The sequence below is a fragment of the Clupea harengus genome, chromosome 5 (assembly GCF_900700415.2).
Source record: "Clupea harengus chromosome 5, Ch_v2.0.2, whole genome shotgun sequence".
Classification (NCBI taxonomy): Eukaryota; Metazoa; Chordata; class Actinopteri; order Clupeiformes; family Clupeidae; genus Clupea; species Clupea harengus.
In genome coordinates this window covers 6,236,938-6,263,619 of record NC_045156.1, presented here as the reverse complement: position 1 = coordinate 6,263,619, position 26,682 = coordinate 6,236,938, and the positions used below count along the sequence as shown (strand labels likewise).

The 26,682-nt window shown below is 49.1% G+C and overlaps 1 protein-coding gene across 10 annotated transcripts in view; it reads right to left on the bottom strand.

Annotated features, from left to right (window-relative positions):
- magi1b (membrane associated guanylate kinase, WW and PDZ domain containing 1b) overlaps positions 1-26,682 on the bottom strand; it is a 124,048-nt gene that overhangs the window by 12,542 nt on the left and 84,824 nt on the right. For 3 of the 10 annotated variants that reach the window (XM_031567477.2, XM_031567469.2, XM_031567473.2), the window contains exons 5-17: positions 26,396-26,615; positions 25,808-25,890; positions 25,008-25,043; positions 23,038-23,095; positions 22,093-22,205; positions 21,120-21,236; positions 19,470-19,655; positions 18,617-19,279; positions 8,788-8,819; positions 6,267-6,522; positions 3,341-3,432; positions 2,302-2,494; positions 1-97 (exon numbers count right to left, since the gene is read on the bottom strand). The exon at positions 1-97 is cut by the window's left edge and continues 209 nt beyond it. In XM_031567477.2, the coding sequence (XP_031423337.1) occupies positions 1-97; positions 2,302-2,494; positions 3,341-3,432; positions 6,267-6,522; positions 8,788-8,819; positions 18,617-19,279; positions 19,470-19,655; positions 21,120-21,236; positions 22,093-22,205; positions 23,038-23,095; positions 25,008-25,043; positions 25,808-25,890; positions 26,396-26,615 (2,146 nt within the window). The remainder of the gene's footprint in view (positions 98-2,301; positions 2,495-3,340; positions 3,433-6,266; positions 6,523-8,787; positions 8,820-18,616; positions 19,280-19,469; positions 19,656-21,119; positions 21,237-22,092; positions 22,206-23,037; positions 23,096-25,007; positions 25,044-25,807; positions 25,891-26,395; positions 26,616-26,682) is intronic. The other 7 variants (XM_031567478.2, XM_031567472.2, XM_031567471.2 and 4 more) reach the window with 6 other exon arrangements.

Sequence of the window (26,682 nt, the reverse complement as noted above, 5' to 3'; positions counted from 1 at the left end):
TGTGGCGTGCGCTTCTCCTCGGTTAGCGAGGGGGCGTGGTTGCTGCTGTGGTGGGACGAGGCGGGGGACGGAGGCACCTCCCCATCGACTTTGGCCACTGAGGAAGACGAAGAGGAAGATGAAGAAGACAGGATTAAACAGCTATTGGTAGCGGAATCAGAGCTTCCCACAAGTTCCCACCATGCAAACAGATGTCTTAACAATTTACTATGCTCTGCTACCCAAGAGTTAGGACTGACAGGGCACTTGTCTGAAAAGTGGATGGTCGGAAGAGTCTGTTAAACAGAAAATCAATAACAAGTTCATTTAGCCTTGTGCTTGGCATGGTTTTAACGCTCGTCTTTGAAACCTGAATTTGTCTGGAGAAAAATGGATGGATCAAAATGTAATTATGTTTAAATGCAAGGGAGTAGGGCCAATGAGCAAATGAAGGTTATAAAATAAACATAGGCTGGGTGTACTCTGGATTTTTCTTATAATCCTTTTTGATTATTAGCTAGTTACCTTTTTTATGCCTGACAGTTTCAGGTCAGAGACAGAAAGAGAGGAGAAAAAGCAGCCAGAGAGATTAATTGAAGCAGAGATCAATTCTCAACAACTTTACCTAGCGTTTAGGCACACAACAAAATGGGTTGCAGAATGGGATAGTTAAGTGCATGTAGTGTGTATAAATTAGGAAATAAAAGTTATGTGCAAGTTTATGAGAAAACTGAGGGATGACATGCTCTGAAAAAGAAAAATAGATAAGGTAAGTAATACAAACACATGGTCCATGTGGAGTAAAATGTCTTGTTTTGAGTAAGATGAGAATAAATGAAAGGATAGGAAAAAGTAGGACTGATTGGTGAAGAAAAACAGCTTGGGGAGTGATGATGATCAAATTTGTTGGAAGGTGTGGCTGCCAACATGTTTTCTCTCGCTGTGTTAGAAGTCATTACGATTTTGGATCACACCAACTGAAACATGATTCTAGTTCCAGCGCTGAACAGCGCAGAACATTTTCATAACCAGCCGCAGACATGAAGCTGTTGACTTATCAGACAACATTGCGATAATAACATGCAGGCCGATGGGGAGAGTGGATGAGCCATCTGCAGAGCTCTGACCTATTTTTCCATATCTACAGTATGTTCGTGTCTTAGGGAGGAAAAAAAAGAGAGAGATCAGAAACTCAGAAAAGGTCGGGGTCTTCACCACCTAAGGCCACCTGTAGCCTCGCCGTGTCCCTGTTCTTCACTCCCTCATCAGCTCTGGGATGCGGCAGAGATCAGAGACTCCCTCAATCACGTTAATGGCCCTCTATTTATTTGCCTCAAGGCCGGGCCCCTCTGCAGCCATTTTCCCCCTCCTCCCAGGCCCATGATAAAAAAAATCTTGTAATGCGCTTCGGCAACGGCCCTGTTCAAGTTGCGACGAAATGAAAAATCGCCACAAGTCTCCCCGAGGTCCCTCGCCCTCCATGCATCTCAGACTGTTACATATGGAACTGAGAGCTGTAGAGAGAATAATTAAGGAAGAAGCCTCCTGCGCACCCATTAACATGTGCTACAGTATGATATCCCATTTAAATCAAAATCTGTCCGGTAAGGGGTGAATAATTAGATCACACTCTGCATTATTCAGGATTCTATTAAGAGTTCTGAGCATTAGCGACGCTGGAGACACAGCGAAGGACAGAACCAGAAATTCTCCCACCAAAAGAAAAGCAAGTCTTTAATACGAGCGGCACTGAATAACACTTATTATCCTGAGCTACGCAAATGCCAAGGAAAAGCCACGCTTTTACAGGCTTTGCATAATGCGGTCCCTTACAATGCGCTAGATCGGAAACTCGGCCTGTAAGTTCCCACGATGCTAATGCACACCACCTTTTCATGGCATCAGCAAGTGGGCTCAGGTTTTGCCGTGGCGACAGCACCCAAGTCAGCAGTGCCACTGGTGATTCAGAATAGTTCACCAGGAGTTCACCTTACAATGAGTGCATGAGTTTGCAATCACAGCAATGTATCTTACTTTTGAATATTAAGAGCATCAACTAACACTGGAAAGTGCCTAAATACTAACGGGTATTACATTTACATTTTACATTTACATTTAGTCATTTAGCAGACGCTTTTATCCAAAGAGACTTACAAGGATGTATACACATTTTACATTTACACTGCACATCAGGAGCAATTAGAGGTTCAGTGTCTTGCTCAAGGACGCTTTGACAGGGAATTGAACTAGCAACCTTCTGATTACTAAACAACTTCTCTACCTCCTGTACCACTGTATTACTCCACGGGTGTGTTTCCTTACCTCCGAAACCAGTCTTGCGCCTCACTGTCAGGTTGACGTGGCCCTGCTTGGCTGCCTGTTGCATCAGCTGCACTACCAGCTGATGGGACTTCCCCACCACGGCGGTACCGTCCACGCAGATCAGCTCGTCCCCGGAGCGCAGCCGGCCATCCTCGTCGGCCGCCCCGTACTTCACGATATGGCCGATGTAGATCTGAAAGAAGTCGGGGGGAGAAGGAGAGAAGCTGTTGTTTTGTGCGTTGGCTTCGTGCCTGCATGAGCTTCACGGCGTTCCAGGGAACACCTCATCCAAGCAATCCTCGGTGGTCTACTTCAAGCCCTTTTCTGGCTGCCAACAAAATAGCACCTAACGAGCAAACCTCTTGGGTACCTAGGAGTTTTTTTATTTCAAAAGCTGCAGTGCATGAACCAACACATAAAAAGGCAGAGGGAGAAAGTTGCTCTTGGACTGTTTAATGGAGATACTGGTGGTCTGAAAAGAAGATTTTTTTTCTCTCTCTGATAAACTGAACTACGGGACATCAAAGAGCGCAAACAGCCACAGAACTGTGTGTGTGACACATGCTTGCAAACTGTTTGCCTTGGCCAAATGTTTGCTGCCAAGAATGAGGGTAACAATATGGTGTGCAGCAATAGACAAGAAAATGGATCATAACGGGGGGAAAAAAATTCTGTGAAGTCTGCACATACCATCATTGCCAAGGCTGGTCCATTAAATTTGGAAAAAACTTCAAAGACTCAGAATTTGTTCAGTGTCTTTCCAGCCAACAAAGGCAAGCGTTGGTAGAGGCTCTGAGACGAAGCTGAACACCCACCATCACAGGTAATTACAGCGATAACTATTTGCACTTTGAGAGAATGGCTTTTAAACTATTAAAAGCTTTAGACTGTAACTCATATTTGAAATGGTGAAATACGGTTTAAATGATTATCTATGAAAGATAGTAATATAAAAACTGGCATTGAAAAATCTGCAATAGCTGAGCAAGAAAGAAGGGTTTTGAAAAAGGGGGGGGCGGGGGGGATTGCGGTCACTTACCGGTTCTCCTGGTTCATTTCCTCCCAAGATCCTGAACCCGAAGCCTGTGTCCTTCCTCCACAGGAAGATATCCTGCTCCTGAGAATCCGGCACTGAAAAGGAACGCAAGGCACACAATCAGACCAAACACATTAAGAAACACATTCCGAGCGTCGGCACCCGAGTTCCACGTCCCAGTTTGCACCCTTTGGAGTGGCAGCTCAAGGGGCATGCTGGGAAACACACAGAAGCGGAGCCCTAATAGTCGGACGAAAACATGGCGGGTGCCCCTTCGCCTCGCTCCGATCAGAGACGCAGCCTCATTGCAGCATCGAGTCTCGGCTCCATCGATCGGAGGTTAAATCAGTCTTACTCTACCGCTCTCCGACCCGATATGCAGCCGGGGCCAAGACAAACTACAACAGAGAGAAAAAGCTCTGTTATGAAATGCCACTTCAATGACTCGTAATAACAAAATCAATTTTTACTGGCAAAAGTAAAGCCTTCAGGGGTGCAGTAATTCGCACAAGCTTATTATACAGATGATTACATATTGCTCGTTAGTCAAGTCAAACAAGAGGAGAGGCTCCAATATTGTCTTGCGATGCTCCACATGACTTGTTTAAATAGCGAGTCGCAATAACATCGTCCCAGGGGCTCTTCAGATGCAGAGCTATGTTTGCCTTGTCCATAACGCCTTTGGCCGATCAACAGCTCCATGATGGGGGGGTGGGGGAGAGAGGACAAGCAACACATTCCATGTCACATCACTCAGGGCCAAGTGACAGGGGAGCTGCCCTCTCCTTCTCTCTCTCCCTCTTCAAACCTCCACAAAGCAGCAAAGTTGAGCTAAGCCTGCAGAGATGAGGAGGATGTCTGGTAGCTGTACCAGCGGCTCGTGCCCTCTCCCGCTGCTTGGCAGAGGAAATAAGGACGAGGCTAAGTAGGACTGAGCACAGCCATCTTTGGCTCACCAGAGGCTCTGGAGCCGCAGGGATCTGCCACTGAGGAGGGGAGAGCTGGCGAAGAGAAGCCCTGTGTGGGTGGGTGGGTGGGTTGGTGGGGGGGGGGGTCCTGAGTGTGGGTCCCGGCACAAGTCCTCCAGTGCGAGGAGATAGCGAGGCGGTGGGGAGGAGATAGCGGGCAGCTTGGGAGCCGGAGCAGCTTGGGAGCCGGAGCAGCTTGGGCTGCAATCTGTTCACCGGATCAACAATTAAGCCTGTGGTGTGAAGCCATTACTCTTTCTGAGGAGTGCCCGGCGCTCAGGTACAGTGGCCAGTGCACTCACTGTGCAGTCCGCCAGACCAGACCAGACCAGCCGGGCAGAGACGCCAGACAACCGTGCAAAAAACAGGAGGAGGAAGAGAGAGAGACAGAGACAGAGACAGAGAGAGAGAGAGAGAGAGAGTGAGTGAGTGAGAGAGAGACAAGAAGAGGGATAGAGAGCAAAGGAGAGGGAGAGAGACAGGAAGAGGGATAGAGATGCTGCAATAGAGGGAGAGATGGAGAGAGAGAGCAAGGGAGGCATCAGTGGCTCCAAAGCAATACAAAATGGCTGCCAGTGGGAAACCAAGGCTGGGCAATTTTCCCATATCAGTCCATCTCCATTTAGCTCCTGGAATGATTGCAGAGAAGTCACCAAATTGTAAATTATGGCGTGCCCTGGCCTTTAATTCAAATTCACTTAGGGAGCAGACCCTTAATGGAGCTTCCCTCTGCCACTTAGGAGCTCACTCTTCATCCTGTGGGAGTTTGGCGCGCCTTCCAGCAGATCTCTCAATCCACGAACAGACTGGAGAAGTCATCGGTCTCTCTCACTTCCCCGCCTCAATAAATGGACTCAAGGCTACCTTTTAGCTTTGCCTTTAACACAAAGAGTCCACTGAAACACAGAAAAACACATGAAGGTGCTGGTGACTCATTCCTCTCTTCCGCTCTCTCTATCTCTCTATCTCTCTATCTCTCGTTTTCGTTCTCCCTTTTTGCTGCAAAGCAACTCATTCTTATTCTCCGTGTTCCTTTCAAGTGAAAAATTCAGAAACTCTTTGCGCCGTAGGTAGCAATACTGGCCCCAGTTTTGCCTCTTTCCGGCTCTTCAATAATAGAACGGTGCCACAAGAGTGCGGGGAGGAAGGTGGCGAGGGAGGGAAATTAGCCGCTGAAAAAATCGACCTGTGATCCAGCTCCACGGGCGCAAGCCTCCCGTGATAACAGCTCTGGGAGATTCCTGTTAATTAGGGAGATCTGCACCCCCTCCTTTAGCATCCACAGACACAAACAAGAAGCACGGCCTCAGCCGTCTTCCACTGTCGCCAATTACACACACATTGGCCCAAAATGGGGCTTTAAAAGGGAGCACTGGTGCGTGTACGTGTGCTAATGGCGATGCGGATAGCAGCTGGTCAAGGGCGACCGACACACACACACACACACACACACACACACACAGAGCCCTGACTTCGGTGAGAAGAACAAGGGGGTGGGGGGGACAAAAATAGATGATGAACTGCGGAGCCGATGTGGACGTGTCCCCTTTTCTTCCGGGCGCCACCTGACTGAGCTAACATTTTACATCAGAGCCCGTTCGGTTCAAAGGTACCTCAGCGGTGTAAATATGGCCCCTGCCCTTCACTTCAAACGGCCCCCTGCAGTGCCACTCAAGAGCACACCTGGGCTGAGGGGCCACAGCCACAGCTGAGAGCGAGTTACTCAGCCAACAGGTGAGAAACAGTAGTAACAGACGCATGGACGGCAAACAGCTGCACCGTCAACCCAACAGAGAAAGGCAAGCATTGATATCCCTCAACAGACTGTAACCCAGTAAGACAGAAGGTACAAACCCAGAAAGAGGAAGGAAGGATGGAGGAGGAGGAGGGGGAGGAGGCGAAGGAGGAAGAGGAAGTCCCAGCCAGCGGCATGCACCCTCCACCAAAACATAATTACTTACGCCTACTTTCATACATGCTCCTGGACTGGGCCCAGATCTTGAAGGGGTCCGGCTTCTTCTGGATGGTTCCGTCTGCCGGCGGCTCCTGGGGGGGCAGGCCGGGCAGCGGCTGGGCATGGGGGGGCGGCGGGGCGGCGGCGGCCGTCTCGGTGGCCAGGGCCTGCGAGGCGTGAGCGGGCGACTCGGTGTGCACGCTGCGGTGGCTGGAGGCGCTGTGCTGAGAGCTGCCCTGGCTGTCCTTACGCTCCAACTGCTGCTGTGCCATCCAAGAGATGGAGAGAGAGAGAGAGAGAGAGAGAGAGAGAGAGAGAGGGAGGAAGAGAGAGAGGGAGGAAGAGAGAGAGAGTGGCAGGGAGGGAGATGAGAAGAGAGATGAGATACAGACCAAGACAAAATGACAAAAAATAAAAGAGAGGGAGAGAGAATGACCAAAGGAGAGAGGGGGAAGAGAAGAGAGAGAGCGAGAAATGGGGGATAGAGAGAGAAAAGGTTAAAGAGAAAAAACACAAATACAGACAGAGGGGCACAGGGAACGATTGGGAGTTTGAGATGGCGATAAAAAGGGCACAAAGAAGAACAAAGAGAAGAGAATATGAGAGCGCAATGGAGATGGAGAGACACACACATGAAGAGACGCAAAGAGGACACGGACTTAGAGCACAAATGAGGGGGAGATGGGCTGAGATGATACGATACAGAAATAATGGGAATAAGCTGAGAGAGGGTGAAGGGGAGACAATCAAGCGTGCTTATTGCTGAAGCTCCTCTAGCCTGGCCGCTTTTCTGCCTGGACCCCTTAAACTCTGTCCCATCATGCCATAATGCAGAAGGGTTTTACACAGGAAGACTCAGCAACACATCTTCAAATCCATTTTAGTTTAAATATCTTATTTGTATTCATCTTTCAATTTTCAATGCATTTGATGCTGGCCCATGGAAAAGACGCAATCCTGTTATTTGCAGGTGCTTCAGTGCTTCACCAGGGCGGTAACAGACGCCACTTAATCAAAGCCATACACTCATCTCTGTAGACATTATCTGCAATCATACTAATAATTACTAACTCTCCATATATCCCATGGTGTGCAGAAAAACACATGAAGATCAAAACATATAAATATCAAAACAATAAATAAATGAAGGAAGGCATTAATAAGGTAAAAAAAAAGGTAAAAGAAAACCCTTCCAAGAGTCTTTATCTGCACTATAATAATGTGGCCTTCAAACCATGGATGCAGAGTCTCATCTGAACGCCCACTCAGTTTGCACATGCACACTACGCGTGCGCTCACACACACACAGACTACACACACACACACACACACACACACACAAGTGCACACACACACATACACACACCACTGAGGGCCGCATACTCACTCATTGCCACAAACCATTCTTTTGCCCACATACCAGGGCCAAATCAGCTACAGAAATGCTCATTCCTTCACAAACACACACACACACACACACACACACACACACACACACACACACACACACGCACACGCACACACGCACACACACACACACACGCACACACACACGCACACAGACACGCACACAGACACGCACACAGACACGCACACAGACACGCACACACAGACACACACACACACACACAAACAAACACTCCATGTGGTCATGCATTCTGCCTCAAACATGCATAAATGCATACAAAATGATGCAGATTTCTTTTTGTAGCATCTGAGCCCACAGGCGCGCACTCTCCAGATATGGGCACAGTACACAAAGCTTCAAACACACACAGACGCGCCGGCACAACAATAACATCCACGCCTGCGCTACACAAAACTTCTCATAAAACTGTACTGTATCAGAATGCTGTATCTAAACCAAAACATTTTCATTAGCTGATGCAAATCGAATAAATTGTGCAGCGTCCGTTTGACACAGTATAGAGAGTGACACCCAAATGAAACACAGGTGTTGCCCATCCTCTTTCTGTGTGAAGCCAGCCCACCCGCGGAGCAGCTGAGCACAACATTAATTGCCGTCACAAATTGAACTGATTAAAGTCGCCTCCTAGTCCCTTCATTCAGCGCTTCTTCTCACACCTCTCCCCCTACAGAGCCCTTGTTCCAGTAACCCGCTAATGTGGGAAATGAGGCAGGGATGGCGTGGGGTGGGGTGCTCGGCAAATGAAAACAAGTTCTCTCTACAGGTGCAGATCCAGCCCCCCTCCCCCCAATCCCCCTCAACCACCACCAGTAGCCCCCCTCTTGTTCAGCCCTCTCATTGCCCACCATTAAAAGTCGGCATGCGGAGCATCAAAAGCTCCGGAGACACACAGAATCAGCGGGAACACGGCAGACACGGCTGGGAAAAACTACTTCTCTCGTTTCCAACTGACATCACTCAGGCATTTGTTCCCCCACAAAAAACAGAAGCAAGAGACAAGAGAGGAGCGGAGGACATAAGAGAGGAGAGGAGAGGAGAGGAGAGGAGAGGAGGGGGGGGGGGTGGGGAGCAAGGGAGGAGAAGATCCGGGAGTACTCACCAGTTTGGGGCTCTTCTTTGCAGGTGCCACCCCTGTGAAGCAACGGAGAGCAGAAAGAGAGACAGAGCAAGAGAACAGAGAGAGAGAGATAGAAAGAGAGAAGAGACATTAATTATGTACTTAAAAAAAAGAAAAAAATCTCACCTTCCCCACAGGCATGAACTCCCACCCTCCCCCCCGAAAAAAGACAATCCCGAAACAGGCAGTCGCCGCTCCGAAAACAAGGACGAGCGGAGGCAGACGCGGTCGAGGCGGTAGCAGCAGCAGAGCAAGCAGCCAACTGCTGTGCTGTGCTCCGAGTTCCCACCTCCTGTTCCTCCTCCTCCTCCTCCCGGGCTCAGGGCTGCTGGGGAGCCAGCGCAGCCTGATCCATCTGCATTAGCCTGAGCCGCCGCCGAGCGCTGTGGATGCTGCAGCAGAGGGGCAGAGACCCCCAGAAGGACTGGCCAAGATCCTCACTGCCCAACCCCCCCCAGCACAAGCACAGCAGGAGATGGAGAAACACAGCGTGTGTGTGTGTGTGTGTGGTGTGTGCGTGTAGTATGTGTGTGTGTGTGGTGGGTGTAGTGTGTGTCTGTGTTTGTGTGTGCGCCTGCGTGTGTCTGAGTGTGTGTATGTATCTGAGATAGAGGATGTAAGAGAGAGAGAGGGAGAGAGGGAGAGAGGGGGAGAGAGAGAGAGAGGGAGCACTCAGGCAGGAGGTCTGGTATTACCCATGGAAAAGGAGTCCAAGATACTGAACATTAAATTATAGGCAACAGTCACTTCCCCTCTTACTGAAACCATCTTCCAGCGCCCGTGCACCTAGCGACTCGTCTGTCGAAGCTCCTGCATCTAGAGGCAGTCCTTGTTTCTCCCGTCTTGCATTTTCTTTTTTTTTTTCCTTCCTCCCTCCCTCTCTCTCTCTACCTCTCCCTCCCCCTTCTCCTTGCTCCACTGTGAATCTCTCTCTCTCATGCTCCCTCTCTTTCGCTCACTCTGCTCTCCCCCTCCATCGCGCTACACTCATGCGCGCGTGCACGCACACACACACACACACACACACACACACACACACACACACACACACACACACACGCCAAACACACACGCACACCATCACACACACGCCAGAACACACATACACATGCACGCAAGCACACACACACACACACACACACACACACGCATGCACACCAACACACACACTCACACACACACACCACACACACACACGCGCTGCTCTTTCGCTCTAATCATTCGGAAGCTTGGTTGACAGGGCCTGCATAAATGATATATTCATGCATACTAAGTAGTGACCTATACTTCATAGCACACAACATGTCTCAACCGACAGGAAGAGGGGGAAAGAGCAAACAGCAGAAAGCCAACACGGACCGCACGGACACGTTGACCGCACCTTTCGCACTCTCCACAGCGAGAACAGAGGGAAAACATCTGCACGACAAATTCAACAACAAGCGTGTGCAAAGGGAGGGGGCTGAAGCATTAGCGTGTCTTCAAAGTGTAAACGCTGTGGAAAGGCCCTGTCCATAGGGATGTGTTTGGGTGGGGTGGGGTGGGGTGGGTGAGTGGGTGGGGGGGTGGGGTGGGTGAGTGGGTGGGTGGATGGGGGAGTAAACGGGGTGCGTAGCAGCAGATTGAGCTTTGATCCCTGCCTGGCCTGGGAGAGAATGAGGATGGTACTGTGTCAATCCTCTGAAATCAGGAAAGGGGGGTGGGGGGGGGGCGTGCTTGTGTGTGTGTGTGTGTGTTTTGGGGGGGGAGCGAAGTAGAACCAGCCCCTGATCAACTAGGGCTTGCAGCTGGAGTTCATTTATCATGTCCAGCCCTGCTTCTCACTCATGGCTCAGTGGATCTGGAGGGGGTTATGGTGGGCTTCCCTATTGATACATTCCCCTCTCTGAATAGAGCCATACTCCAATATTGAGCTGTGACACCCCCCTTTCATCTTCACCATCTTGCTCTCTCTCTCTCTCCCTCTCTTTACCTCTCCCTCTTCCTCCCTCTTTCTCTCTCGCTCTCTTTTCCATTCTCATCCCTCCTCACTTGAACTGATCCTCTGTGCAAACATCCATAATCTCCCTCTCCAGTTCGCTCCCTGGACTACGCCTCAGGCTATTAAACATTAAAAAACTTTTTTTCCTCCCCTCTGCGCCTGGGTGGAGACGCCCTGCCACCCCCACCCCGTCCCCACCCCCACCCCCACCCCCATCCAGTGCCATTGCTATTCACTCCCTCGTCCCACCCCCGCAACAATATCTGTTCAGGCAGTGGGGGAAACGAGACTACACAGGAAAAAAAAAGAAAAGAAAAGAGATGGATGATAAAAAAACAAGTAAGGAGCATTATGGGCTTTCTCTTAATCTGGGCAGCCGCCGCTGCAGGCGTCACCTTTCAAATAATGTCTGAAGGAAGCCGGGGCGGGGAGGGCTTTGACCGCCTCGGCACCACCGCCGCCACCGCTACCGGGGAAAAGGAGGAGGCGGACCGGGGCGAAGTTGAAAAAAAAAGATGGTGCAGGCTACGCGGTGCCATTCCAACGAAGCGAACATGTAACGGGCCGGCAGCTTCACTTTTAAGACCAGCCACCCAGTGAGGGGTAACGGGGCAACACAGGCTTCAGGAGATCAAATGCTTGCTCTTATTGACGTTGCATTTATTCACCCACACTAATTACTCACCTGGGTAATAGAACTTTCCTCTACTGGATGCATGAAAGGGCTGGAATGAGTGTGCACACACACACACACACACACACACACACACACACAGACCCCTGACTCACACCACCTGCCTAGTTTGCTCACAGGACTCAAGCCGAGCGTTTGTTATTCCAGCGTTCGTCCGATGAAGAGAACAATGCTCACACACTACCCCTGGTATAGAAATTCGATACACCTTAATCAATCGATCGTGTTTCTCTTCATTACCCTTCCAGCAGTTTTAACTGATCTCTACTTGGAGCAGCTAACAGACCAAAGGAAGGGGAACACAAACAGATCAGAAAGAGTCACCCAGAAGGTAAACGCTTCAAGAGATGGCTGTGATAAGAGAATTGCAGAGGGAAGAAAATGCTATTTGTGTGCAAATGTGAGTGTTCTCCTGGTTTCATTTGAACTGTAGAGTTAAACCATAAGAATGCACCTATAAATATCCACCAGAAAACAAGTAAAGCCTTCATCCAGTACAGCGCGACTTCGAACACCAACGTGCAAACGTGGCCTGGCCATGTTCGAGTACATGAGAGGAGATTGTGCCATCTTTAGAGCTTTAGGTTATCTATGCCATCTCTCTGGAGGCTTTTTCTTGCATTTATGAAAAGAAGGATATGTGGGATCATCCAACACTGTCTGAGCCTTTTGTCCTCTCTACACCACACAGAAGCGTTCGCCCATCGTCCCTGTGGACTTCTCACTAGCCCTTTGCACAAAACGATCAATTTTCCCTTTTTTTTTCTTAAACCCTTTTTTTCTGTAAGCCTTTAGAGGCATTATGATCATTTATCTATGTTATTTTCTCTCATGTTTTTTTTGCAGCATCAACATGTTTTTTTTTCTTTTTTTGGAGTGAACAATAACAAATCTGTGTTATTGCGTACTGTATCTTAATCAGCCCATGCTGGAGTTTAATATGAGCAGCTCGCTGGGGGATGAGGAAGGCCAGGCTCCCGAGGTTCCCGAGTGTGAAAACACGCACGGGCCCCGACGGACTCTAAATGGAAGCTATTAATGAAGAGATAATCTGGGCGCGAGGAGAGCCGAGTGGACCCTGGCCCCCCCTCAACCTCCCATCTGGACTGAAGGGGGACGGCTTCCATCGGCCGCAGCCATCTGTCATCGAGGCCACAGCGACAGCCCCGATCATCAGGGGGTGTGGGGGGCTGTACTGACAGACGGTCTCCTGGCAACCACGGTGGTCTGACCCTCTGGGTCTCCGTTCTGTGCGGAGGCGGCTACAACTCACTGGCGTGCAAATAGAGTTATGTGTGATTCATGCCGACACATCCCGAGACGCTCATGTGGATTTATGTATGTGTGTGTGTGTGTGTGTGTGTATGTGTGTGTGTGTGTGTGTGTGTTGCTACCCAGCTGGACTGGTGAGGCATGTATGTTGCATTAAAGGGAAAGGGGGAACAGAGGAGAAGTGGAGAAAAGGAGGAAGCAGAAGAGAGAAGGAATTTCTGAGGGTGAGGGTACAGAAAGTGAGGTAAAAATTGGAAGCGACAGACCATGAGCTGACATTAAAAGGTTGCCCCTCGTGTGAATACCCAGTAAATGGGAAAGCCACACACACACACACACACACACACACACACACACACACACACACACACACACACACACACACACACACACACACACACACACACACGCCGCTTTTCCAGGAACTAGGGGCACTTCCCAGGTGGTGCGAACATTTACAGGAACAACCCCCTAATCGGCCCGTTCAGCCTTTCTGTTTCCATTGTGGTGCAGGAACTACGGACCAACAATGTGGATGACTAATATTTTGCTCTTTGATTGATACGTCATTCCGAGCACGACAAAATATTTATATATTTCTCCAGCAGCAGCACCAACATTGGACCACTAAACCACAGATTTTCTAGACAATGTTAGTATTACTTCAAGGTCGAGTTGACAAGTGCATTTTGCTATAAAGTTGCTAACACTCAATTAAATGGCTTCATGGTGGCTGTAATTACTTAATAAATTAATATACTAGCAGCACTATGATTAATTAAATCCTACATTTCAGCTGACAATTTGTTCGTATTCATTCAGTGAGGGTAACCTCGACAAACGAACTATGAATGCTATAATCTATTTTGCCGTATTCACTGCGTAACCGTTGGTAAATCTTGCTGGTTTTAAAAATGTTGTCTTCCACTCACGTCGGTTTAAGCCAATAAGCATCAACCATAGCTGCAAGTGCCACTCAGCAGTTACAGGGGTGCATAGAAGTACCTAACTGTGGAGTAGGTACATATTTTGACACCAAAAAACGGCCTGGGTGGTTCCTGCAGTGGAAAAAAACGCCTAAAAGTGCTGGCCCCGCTAAAATAGCTCCTGAGTTCCTGTATTGGAAAAACACCTAAAGTAGGCAGACATGTAAAACAGTTGTACTGCACTGTACTATACGGTGTTGTTCACAGGCAAAGTCTAAAAGGGTGTCTGTTGTGCACTCGGAAAGCAAACATGGAGAACAGACATCCACCTGTGACGGAACTTGCCTATTTAAAAATCCCTCTAGGGCTTTACCTGAGCATGAGCAGACTTTAAGCAGCCCCGCTCATGACAGGGAGAATTGGGTGGGGATCTGTGGGACAGAGTGTGAAGTGTCTGCTCTTGTCTGTCCCTGCTGTCTGGTGGCATTTGGTGAGAGTCTGTGCTGAGTGTGAGTGTGAGTGTGTGTGTGTGTGTGTGTGTGTGTGTGGGTGTGTGTGAGGAATGGGGGATGGTGTTGGTGGATTGGGTGGGTGGTGACATCCCCGCCTCCTTTCTCCATCACCCCCGCAAGAAAACCCCACAGCGAAAAGCCTGTGGAACATTGTCATGGAAACAAAGAGGGGCGTGTTTTGCGGTGATTCGCTCCGCGTCCTTGGGGACGAAGGTGAGAGGCGGCGAGTGGAGGGCGGATGGTCTTTATTTCCATCAGCGCTTTTGCCACGACACACGCAGGTGCAGCCTGCCGAGAGAGACGCCACCGGAGGAGCCGTGTCTGGTCCCAAGCCAGGAACCACATTTTCTCCCCCCCGTCTCTTGCATCTAGCTTGCGTCCCTTGTTTTTTCCCGGCAAAATCGCTCAGCGATCCCATTCATTACTACCATGCACCGAGTCAGCAGAAATTTCATGCAAATCGTGCAAAAACAGTGGCATCCTCCCTTTAGCATTTAATCAATTCATTCCGCTGGCATCGCCCAATCCCAAACCCCCCCACCCCACCCCTGTCTCAGTCGCTTATCTTCCACTATGCTTATTTATGTGTCCTCTGTGGAAAGCGACGGTGTTTTTTTGACAGAGGGACCTCTTACAAATCCGCCTGCAAATCTGTCCTTAATACAGATAAGAGTCATTGCTAAGCACAATATTGAAATCGACTAAACAAACAATTCCTTTCCCGGCGTTCTTGCTGGAGGCTGACGAGTGGTCAATGTCATTCGTCCATTTTATCGGCTTGACAGGGAGAGTTACCAAAAAAAAAAGGAAAAAACGCACAGAGATAAGCATACTGAACAGGTTGTCAGACGACTCTTTTGTCTCTATGCCTCGCTCTGAACAGGTTGTCGGACCACTCGTCTCTATGCCTTGTTCTAAACAGGTTATCGGACCACTCGTCTCTATGCCTTGTTCTGAACAGGTTGTCGGACCACTCGTCTCTATGCCTTGTTCTAAACAGGTTGTCGGACCACTTGTCTCTATGCCTTGTTCTCTTTGTCTTTGCTAATATCTCTATCTCTCTCGCTCACACCTCTAAGTCTCTATTAATCTTTCTCCCACACTCCTTCCTTCCTTCCCTCCTTCTTCTTCTCTCTCTCTCTCTTTCCCTCCCCTCCTGAGGCTTGGTCATCACCTGGGATATTGGGGGGGACATGGCTGTCTGGGGCTGACTCGGCTGATTGATGATTCATAAGCGGAGCCCATACGGGGCCGTTATGCGCCTCGCTCCGTCACCTGCTGCACGCCTCACCTCACGCCTCCCCTGCCAGCTCCTCAGACTGCCCTCCCCTCCCCTCCCCACCTGTGGTCTGTCCCTGAAAGGGAGTCGTGATTGGACCAGACCCACAGGGAGAGCGGAGCCGAGCCTCCAGCACTATCCTCTACCGGCTGGCTTCTTAACGGAAGGCCCGACCAGGGGCTCGTCAGCAGGGTCCTCCAACTTCTTTTATTTTTTTTTGGACTAAGGCAGACATTATTGGGTCCCCATTTGCTCCCATGCCGAACTACAGAGAGGCCACTGGGGCTCCTGAAAGCACCACAATCAGGTATTCTGCAAGCGTAGCCATTTTCCCCCCGCTACTGATTACCGCGGGTACAGCAGATGCCAGCGAGCCATTGCCTCATCCTTCTTAGAGGGAGTGTGGTGACATTTTAGACCCATACAGTGGAGCAGTGGAAACAAATTAACATTAACCACGGCCCTCCTGGGGCAGACAGAAAATAACTAATGTCAGCCAATCACAGTCCATTTAACATGGATGTGACAGAACACACACACACATTAATGAGGGAGCTCTTGCAAGGTGAACAGTGAGGTGCCTTCACCTAGCCTGGGTACCAGACGAACTTAGCCCCGCCCACAACATTTGAGGTCGGGAAGTTTGGTCTGGCATTGCTCCGTTGAGGAGGAATTATGCCCGACCAGAAGCTGTACAGACCAATCAAATTGTCAGGGCGGGCTTTATGCGATGATGGACAGATGATCAACAGTAACGTAATCAACCACGTCACCAAAGAGCTTGGGTTGAATTCGTTTTCAAAAAACATGGCTGCCGCTGGAGGGCTGAGATGTTTAGATTCGAGTCTGTTTTAGAAGACATCGACAGCGCATTCATTTTGAAAGAGGAACAGAGAAACGCGATGAAGGCATATGTCGATCGAAAATATGTTTTTGCCGTCCTTCCTACGGGATCCGGTAAAAGTTGAATTTATCAGCTGGCCCCGATGGTCTACGTTATGGTCATACTACGTTGCTCTGATTGGTCGTAGGGTTATCCAATTGAGCGAAGAGGCATTTTTTTTCCTGGTTCGGTTGAAACACGCCCCATAATCACAGCCTATTGGAGCAGTATCAGACTCATATTCTGACTAGAATTATGAGTATGACAACGTCAGGCTAGCCTTCACCTATACGGAGGAGAATAATATCTTCAATTATGATGACTGGCTATTAAAAAACAAAAAACACCTCAGTAGGAATGAGTGATTCAGAGAGCACAAAGCATACACCTGACCTTTGACACCTGACCTTTGACGAGACCTTTACCAGGTTTTCGCCCAGAGCCATTAGTAGACCACAAGGCAATTAGCTCATGCACCTTGAGCACAAAGGTGTGCATTGCTTAGAACTGGGCAACCCTGCCTCTGTTTTAATGTGGTCTGTCTATGAGCAGTCCATCCCTGACCCCCCCCCCCCCAGTATGAAGATACATGAGGAGAAGGACATCATCCCTCTACCAATTAGAGCAGTCCACTGATCCTCCAAGCAAGGCAAAGGGCTTTAATTGGCTGGCTGTGAAATGACTTGAAACAGTGTAATGCAAAAAGGGGGGGGACTGAGGATTGGCCAGGGTGAAGTTCTGTGTGGGGGAGATAGGTGGGGGGGGGGGGGGGGGGTTCAGCTCCTGACATCAAGAGCAGCAATTAAAGTCAAGGCAAGAGCAGAGAGAATAATTAAAGAGGCCTCTCCCTCTCCCACCAGGGAGTGTCTCTCAGGCTGATAACCCCCCCCCCCCCGTTTGGCTGCGGACTGCCCCTGGGAAAGCCACGGAGGGCATCTGCGTTGAGTCTCCGCACCGGCTTACTCGGCTAAGGCATCTCGGTGCACAACCTGGCCTGCTAATGGCTGCTCAGTGGCCACGGCTGCTCGCTATTAACAATGATTAAGTGCGAGCATGGTCCACCACACACTATATATATATATATACTCCCCCTCACCCTGGTGAGCGCGTGAGCCATACATCACAGGGTCCTTGCTTGGCACTCCCGCTCTGTTTGTACACATTTTACATTCAGCAAGTGGCAATAGTGCTTTGATATCAGGACTCTGTACCATTCATCAAGGACTGGAGGAAGATCAGGGTTATTCAGCTGGCTGAGCTCTAGTAACTTGTAACACTTGTTCTATCGATGTTCCTTTAAATCCAAGTTAGGTACTGCATACGGGGTTCAGTCATTTTGCAATAGCTCAACTATCCGGTAACAAGTGAGGAAAGCGTACTCCCACGCAGTGTCAGTGCGAATTATATATGCCTGCCACCAATGCTGGGGCTAATAAAGTGTGTGATGCTAAGCGTTCCAATTCAATTGATCATCTTCCAACAGCTGTTCATTTTCTAGTTTTAGTTTAGTTAGTTTATGTCAAGTTGCACTGTTTGTTATGACATTTGCGGGATCCAATTAAATGTTTTCTGTCATCCTAGGAGTAAAGGAGTCTGCAGTCTCAAGCCTTTTCTCCTCACTTTATCCTTTCAGCTACTTTAGTCCTCAAATAAAACCGTCCACCGAAGCCTGTGTTCAATCTCAGAGTGACACTTTTCACCGACACCCACACTGAGCCTCCACATACATTCTAAAAAGGCAAGGCCAGCGGACAATCTGCTTTGAAAGCCAGTGGCAGCAGGATCAAAACCACACAAGCACTTGTAAGTCAACACTGACATTTCCCATTTTAACTTTCCTTCTAAGAAACAAGGGAAAAGAGCCACTTGACTGTCAGAAGGGCCTGACAGACAGACAGCAAAGCCACGGGATTCTCAAGTGGAACTCAAGTCGCAAACTCCATATTCATGAGACAGTTTGACCTGAGGTGTACCATCCACCTGAGGCTGTCTCGGTCTACCGCTGCTTGTCATTCCTACTCAAGGTGTCAGTGATGAGTGCCTTCCCTCTTGTCTTTTTCTCTCTGTTTCCCTCCTTCACTGACCTCCCCTCCAGGTTGAGGGAGTGTATGTGGGTGCATGTGCCTGTGCCCTTTGTAGATTTTGGCCACAAAATATATATTGCTAATATATGTTGACACAAAAATGCTAATGCTAATACAAATAGTACCACTAGTTCTAATGGGACGAACAATGCTAATAGTGAGCACAGCGGTTGCACCCACCTCTCTGAACCAACATGGTAACTTCGCTTCCTTTGGGGCACTTGCTGAGTATGTCCACCACCTGGTTGTGCGACAGGTTCTGCACATTCCTCTTGTTCACCTCCACGATGATGTCACCCTCCCTCAGCCCGCGGCATCGTGGGTAGTCCACGATCTGCTTGACGCGCTGGCCGCCTCCCGAAGGGCTGTCGGCAATGGTGAAGCCGAAGCCCTTGTCGCCCTTTTCCATGTGCACGGTGATGAGCTCGGGCTGCGTGGCGATGGACGAAGCTAGCGTCACCTGGTCATTTGGGTAGCCGTGTGAACCGTTGGAGGCCACCTCGGCCGAGGGACTGTGGGACCGGGGCTCCCGTACGCCGTTGATGCCCCCCATACTGCCCCCGACATTGGCACTACTGCCACTGTGGCTACCGCCTTGACTGCCGTGGCTCGACGGGGAGTCGTAGCTCTCTTGCCCATTCACTATGATGGGCTCCTTGTCAATGATGGCCACGGAGGTCACCAGGCTGGTGTTGGGGTCATCAGGGTCAAAGGGGAGTGGGTAGCCGCGGCAGAGCTCGAGGTCCACCATGGAGCCGATGGGAATAGACTGGAAGATCTTCACCACCTGGGCATGAGTATAGCCCAGGACGATGGTGTCATTCACACTGACTATCACGTCACCTGCAAAAGCAGGGAAGAAGGGGAGGGAAGGGGGTTGGATGGCAAAGAGGGGAGGGTAAGGAGGCGTGGTTGAGGAAGAGGAGGTGTACGACACTTAATGCTGAGTCTCACCCGTCTCCCCTGCATGCACGCATTTGGGTTTACTTATCGCTCATAAGACTCATGCGGATACCAAAGACTGCACGCGTACCGGTCTCCATCTTCCCATCCAGGGCAGCAGGCCCGTCTAGAACCAGGCTCTTGATCTGCAGGAACTCGTCCGGCTCGTCACCCCCTACCACGGTGAACCCAAAGCCTCTGCGACTCTTCTTCAGCTTGGTGTTGATGAAGGTCCCTTTCAGCTCCGCCGGGTTGCGCGTAAAGAAAGGCTTACCTCCTGAAGCATGGGTACAAACATACACACACACGCGTTACAAATGTGTGCGCCCCCATCATGCACCCTCTCTGTCACGCCTTCGGGCACATGGTGTGGTGATGGAGTGGGAAGGGGGTGGTGGGAGAAGGCGTGGGGAGTTGCATGCATGGGTGAGGAGGTGGAGTGAGGATTAAAGACATTTCCATTAATCCAGCTAACGTTAGCTAGGAGTGGCAGGCGATGCCGTGTCGGCCCCCGACAGCTCATTCAGATGATGTGTGTGTGCTGTGGCCGGTGCGGGCCCCCGGACCGCGGAGCCTCGTGATCACTGCCAGCCCAAGGTGGAGCCGCTCGAAATCATCACAATGTGGAATGTTAATCATGGAATGTGATGAGAGCGCACTTTAAAGGAAATGAGATGGAGCGAAGCGAGGCGAAGCGAGGCGGAGGGAGAAGCAATGAGGCCGTAGGCAGATATAGGCCGAATAATTCCCACATAAGATAGAGCTTATGTGTGTGCGCCTCAGTGTCCCGCCAGAAAACCAGCAGCTGTGTGTGTGCACTGCGGAGCTGTGGGGTCAGGTACTTCTTTTGGGGAAATGACACAGAAAAGGCAAGCAGTATAGAGCTGTAGATACGCAAGCAGTGTAATTCACACATAGATCCCCACGGGGATATGTGTGAGCCTTCACGGGGCAGAAGAAGCCAGCACCACTTATGTGTATGTATATATGTGTGTGTGTGTGTGTGTGTGTGTGTGTGTGGGGGGGGGGGCAGTGGGCACTAGATTGAGGCCCTTTTCCTCAATTTGGTAACTAAAGAGCTGCAAGATGCTTTTAAGCCAAGCGCACATGCCAAGAGCATTCTGTCCCGTTATCTGAATCCAATCCTGCAGCCCACGCTGGTCAGCGGTCCAAACCCTCTCAGAAGCTGCTTACAAAGACTGGCACTGGTTGTGTGTGAAGTGGTGCCGGCCTGCGCCAGGGACTACCCGAGGGAGACGGAGAGTCACTAACCACAGAAGCAGAGCTAACAATGGCAGACATCGCCGGGCAGCATGCAGAAGGATGTCTGTTGTTCTCGGAGTGCGAGACGGCCAAACGTGTCTGTTTTTCCACACTGAGCCCTATAAAGCACGTCTTACGCTTGCCAGTCTGTCTATTATTCAGGACGAGGCAGATAAGATGTAAAAGGCTGTTGGACATGAGAGCGGGTACAAAAAAAAAAAGACAAGAATGGGAGTAGAAAAGAGGAGAGAGTTAAAAGGCCAGATAAAAAGAGGAGAGAGGATTTGCCCGGCAGAATCTTGGGGCCTTTGGGGACACAGACAGAAGACGGCCCAAGATTCACACTGAGATGGGCTTAGATTAGAGTCAGACTAATTAGCTGAGTGCTTTCATTGTCATGCAGTGCTGGGTGTGGGGTGTGGGGTGTGGGGTGAGGACAGAGGGGTTGAGTGGGGTGGGTGGTACTTTTTTTGCGTACTTTTTGCCCCAATGGGGGGTGGAGGGCCAGGCGGCGGAGGGTCCCGGTAGGTCTCTTGGTGGTGAGCGGCGTAACTGGCAGGGGGGTTGCCAGCAGACGAGTGGTCCTCTATCCATTCTAGAAAAAAACAAAAGAGCAGTTCCTGTTGTTTGGGAAGTTAAAACACTGACAACCTTCATTTTTCACTGCACTGCACTACCCAGGAGACAAAGCACCTCATCACAAACCTCAGTAATATGATTTGAGCAAAACCCTCAGCGACGGCGCAGCGTTAAAGCTAGCCGTACCGCTTTACTGTCCTCTGTGATGACACGCCTTTTAGAAGGGGGTGTCCGGCACAGACCTCTTTAATATGCACTCTCAGCGCAGTGAATAATCAATGACAGACTAAAATTTCCAAACAGATACTGAGCTTCAAAAGCCGGAAAACAAACGTCAGCAGGTAATCAAGCAGACGGCACATTCAGCTGAGTCTACTGTTCCGTGGATAGAGAAGCTCCCCGGAGAGGGAACCTGCATTCAAAGTGGGACTCCGTCCTACATACGGAGGGGAGGCATACTCCAGAGATGCCCAGGAGAACCCCCCTCTCATGTTTTCATTGGAGAGCACTACAGAGCTTTACCCAGGATCAAAGACATTCTCAGTCCCACATTCCTTGTTTTTAATTTTTAAAGTTTCATAAGATTAGAACATATTCACCCAAATGGTGTTTTTCCTGCAAGACTGGAACACTGGAGCAGGCAAGAACATTTTAGACAACTTTCCCTGTTGTGATCTTTTGCTACTGTACTCATGATGGAAAGCTCGTCAATGTGATAAACCATAGCTTAATAATAACAACAACACCTACAAAAGCATGTATTTCATGATCCCCACACTGGTATGACGGATATGGAGACAGACACAGACATTGAGAAAGAACGAAAAATGAAAAAAAAAAAAAATGACGCCAGGGTCTGGCTACAAACCAACCTCGAGTGTAGCGCTCACCTTCAGGTGGCTGCTGCTGCTGCTGCTGCTCAAACTGCTTCTTGCGCTTGGCCTCCAGGATGGGGTTCTCATACTGCGTCTTCCTGTTTATGTGACTGAGGGGGGGGGGGGGGGAGAAGAAAAGGAGGGAAGGGGAAAAAGAGCGAGAGAAATAGGGAGGAGAATTAGTAAGAAGCGTTAAAAAAGGAAAGATAGAGAAGATGACAAGAGCACCGAACGTGAAATAAAGGGGAGGGCATTACATTAGTAAAGGAAATGCAATGAAAACAGAGATGGCAGAAGAGAGGAATGGGGGTGGGGGGGTGGAAAGAGGGGGTGGAAAGAAGGGGGGGGGGGGGGGGGGGGCATTGAGACAGTGATAAATTGAAGTACACGCTCTCTGGTAGCTTCCCTGGCACAGAGTGCACTAAATCTCACTGGCGGTGAGGAACGAGGAGGGACAGTGACGGCGAGGCCCAGAGTATCAACATCAAACAATCAGCGCAAAGTGCTGTTTCAGGGAAAACAACTGCGCCTGGAAGGTCATTTCATTACAATCGAAGGGGGGAAATGGGTTGGACAATTATGCAGCGAACAACATGTGCAAAATATAAACATGTCAGAAGGGGGGGGGAGGGGGGGAACGCACGCTGAAAATGGCTCTGGGCCACATAGGTATACAGCATTGCTTTGAACAACATCAAAAACATATGAAGGCATTCATATTCATAGCTGCAGAGGAAATAGGGGCCCCTTGCTCTATGCGTTTCCCGTATGGTAATGACAATAACTGGACTACACTCGGTAATGGGCCTGAAAGTCAAAATGAGTCAATACCTTTTTTTCTGGTGGCTGCGAGTGAAATCACAGGGTAATTGCAAAAGAATGGCCTGGGTAGTGTGTGTGCGCGGTGTGTGTGCGCGAGTGTGTTTACACAGTAGCACTTACTCCACATAATAAACCCCGTAGACAGGATCCTCAATTTTCTCCCATCCTGTTGGCAGCTCTGTATGGCAGAGGGGGGGGGGGGGGGGGGGAGAAAACAAGAGACGTAAGGGATATAGGCCATTGTTCCGATTAATCCATTAGAGTACTAATGTAATGGAGTTTTTTCATTTGCAACCCTGCATTCATGGGACGCTAAATTCCACCACAAAAGTGCGGACAGATGGTGAGGTCAACTAACAGGTGCCACCACTGGTAGAGATACTGCATAAATACACAAGAGTTTCACAAGAGCATTCATTTATCTTCCTTTCAAGGTCCTAGCACATTTTTTGGCACCATTACGATACTGAAATCAATTAGTCCCCAAGCCTCCTGGTGAAGCACTTTATTGCACAGAGCTTCTTAATATGCCAGTGACGCCGACCAAACATTTATCATTTCTCTGAGCAGGGCAGAAAAACACATCTCTCCCAAGGCCTATGATTACAAATCATAAAAGGTTCCTCTACCGAGATAATGGCTTCATAAATGTCAAAGCCTGGTTATAAATGAACCATTTCTGCTTGAGAGAATCTTCTGCTGGACAACGGGATCCAAAGAGGCATCCTTGACCTGATATTGTGGTAGAATGTGACAGTGAGGTCCTAAGGTTTATCTGCCTCCGCTTTGTACCCGAGTCGAGCGAAGTCAAGCACCTCGGAAATGAGCGGAGCCGGTGTGCAGTTACAGCTGAAGTTATTATGCTCCGGCCCAATAATCACAGCCATAGACCTATCTATTATTCAGTGTGCTTTTTTTTTTTTTTGAGGTTGATGGGATTTCGTAGTCAAAAATTCACAATGGCAGTGGAGGCTTTTTTTTTTCTCTCCCCAAAGCCCCATCACATTAGAGGTTCTAGTCAAGTGAAATCAGCCCTATTCCCTAGTGCTTCACAGCAGCCTGTGCTGACACAGGGAACTGGTGTGAGGTTAGAGGAGGAGGAGGAGGAGAAGGAGGAGGAGGCGCCTTCATCTTCACACTCATCAGGGAGCGTGTCTCTCTCGGCTCTCTTGGGGAAGGCAGAGGGGACGGGGATGACACATTGGCCATTAGGCTGTTTGCATCTCATTCGCATGTGGGAGGGACCGGCCTGCTCCTCCGTGACAGGCCAGGGAGAAAGCGGCCAGATGATACTGTACTGTGACACGGAGAAACATTGCAATGCCATCTCTGCTTCTTTTTTTTATTTTATCCCCCATCTTTCAGAATTCACAGTCGATGGGGTCATTGATCGCACATGTTCGATATCTTTTGACACTGGGATTGCCCTTCTAACTGCTTACGACATGAAAATTATTTCTTCCAAATGGATTCTTCTTGACAGGCCATTTCTTACTCGGCTGGGTGAAGGTGACCCTTAAATGCACCCTTGATAGTATGCTATGATCAGTAATCTTAACACATTATTGAGGAAATTGACCAATTTCGGAAAACAATGACCGTTGCAATGAACTGCTGTTTAGTTTTATATACACCTTTCCTTGACTTTTTGTGCAATCCTATTACATTTGTTAGTTTTGTTTTGTATTTATCGATACATTTGAAATATAAGAATATTCATCATGGAGAACATAACATTATCAGTAAGTGTTCCCATCTCTTGCCTGGCCATCTAAAAAAATATGCACTGAAAATTACAGAAACTACAACTACTACAAACCAAAATGACAGAGCAACTGCCATTACATGGCCGTGACAACAATGTGGTGCATATTTAATGAAATTCAAATGACGCATAACCAACCACATGCAAATACAATCCACCCATAATGGCAACCATTTCGTGAGGCATACTAAGGGGAAGAAGAAAAACACACTGAGCTGGTGGAGGTATTGTCTTCTGGCCCAAGCAGTAGTAAAGGATACAGATTGTAGCATACAGATTGTGTAAGTGTGCAAGGAGCAAGGTTTCCCAAGCGCGAGTGGCCTACCTAGCTCATTGTCCAACTCTTCTGTATGAACCCCTTCTTCTCCCAGGAAAGATGGCGAAAGGAAGAGGGGTAAGCAGTGGCGCGCGGGAGGGTGAAAGTGAAAAGCAATAAGCTTAGTAAAGATGCATCATATTAGCTGTGTTTGGCATTGTGGGCTATACACATACTACACATAAATATTTCTTTAAATCAACCGAAAGAAAAACATAACAAGAACAGATTTGGATAAAAAAAAACTGTTATTGGGTGTTTGTGTTCATTTGAGAAGTTCACAGTGTAGCCAGAGGGTGTCACTGTTCTTACATTTTCAGTACATGAGGTAAAGCCAGTTCATTGTAAGCTTAAAGCACACATACAACAGTACACGTCTTTGTCTACACAAGAGAAAACCTATATAGGGAGTGCTGATCAGTGGCCGAAGGAACAGACACAGAGCATTCAATCCTTGAGTCGGGAACAAACATATTTCCTGTGTGTGAGGAAATAAGCGGTTTCCAGTTGAGCAGGAAACATAATACTCAAGTGAGACACCTTCAGGCCACTTTATGTAGTGGCTGACTGGTTGAGGGGTGAAGAGCTGAATCAAGGGAGAATTGAATATGGCCACACAAACAAATACAGATAAGAAAAGGCCCGCTACTGAGCATACAGAAAGGAACATTTTGGAAACAATTCCATTCCTGCCATCTCTCTTTCTTTCTTTCTCTCCATCTCCTTCTCTCTCTCTCTCACACACACACACACACACACACACACAAATGCATACAAGCATGCAATGAAATGTGAGGATGCCTCCATACCATCATCTTCACATTCTTCCAAGGGCTTCGGTGGCTTATCCAGGCAGCGGGGGTCGATCCAGGATGTCGTCTTTGTGTTATGACTAAGAATAGACACAAAGGGAGGAAAGTATTGTTTTCGACAGCTAGAAAGTATCGCACAAAGAGGAAAACATCCGGGACTCTTAGTGAGACAGTATAACTGTGGCAAAGGCACACACACACACACACACACACACACACACACACACACACACACACACACACACAAAATCATCTACCACTCCCTTCTGACTGGACAAACTGGATCAAGTCAGACTGCTGCAAAGACAACATGCAGACTACTGTGCATGTTCACCTCTGTGTTATATCTGGTGACTATGTCGTGATCATGCCACATAGTGAACAGCCTGAGCAGCTAGTGGGATCAATAAGTGGGTTTCTATCTCCTTCAATTGACCACGTGCCAGCAAAACAAATTCAAGTGCAATGAATTTAAAATGTTATAAAAATGTGTTACATGCAAAACATACATTCTAATGCTTAAAAACCTGAATAATGTACACAGCAAGTGAATGAAATAAGAAAGAAAAGCCAACGGGTGCGTACTCTATGAAGTAGACCTCCCCATTCTCCGTGTAGGCCATCTCCCAATTGTCGGGGATTGGGCCCAGCGGGTCCTCCTCGGGAGGATGGTGGGGCTGTGGGTGGGGCTGCGGCGGGCCGTCCGTGGTTGACGACGGAGCGCTGCTGGGCGCGGAGGAGGGAACGTTGTCGCGGGTGGCGTAGGGTCGCACGGAGGTGTGCTCGTCAGGTTCACTGGAGTCTCCTGCCAAGCGAGACGAGAGTGGCGTGAGTGTGAGAGCAGACGTGTAAATATATACACACAGACACAG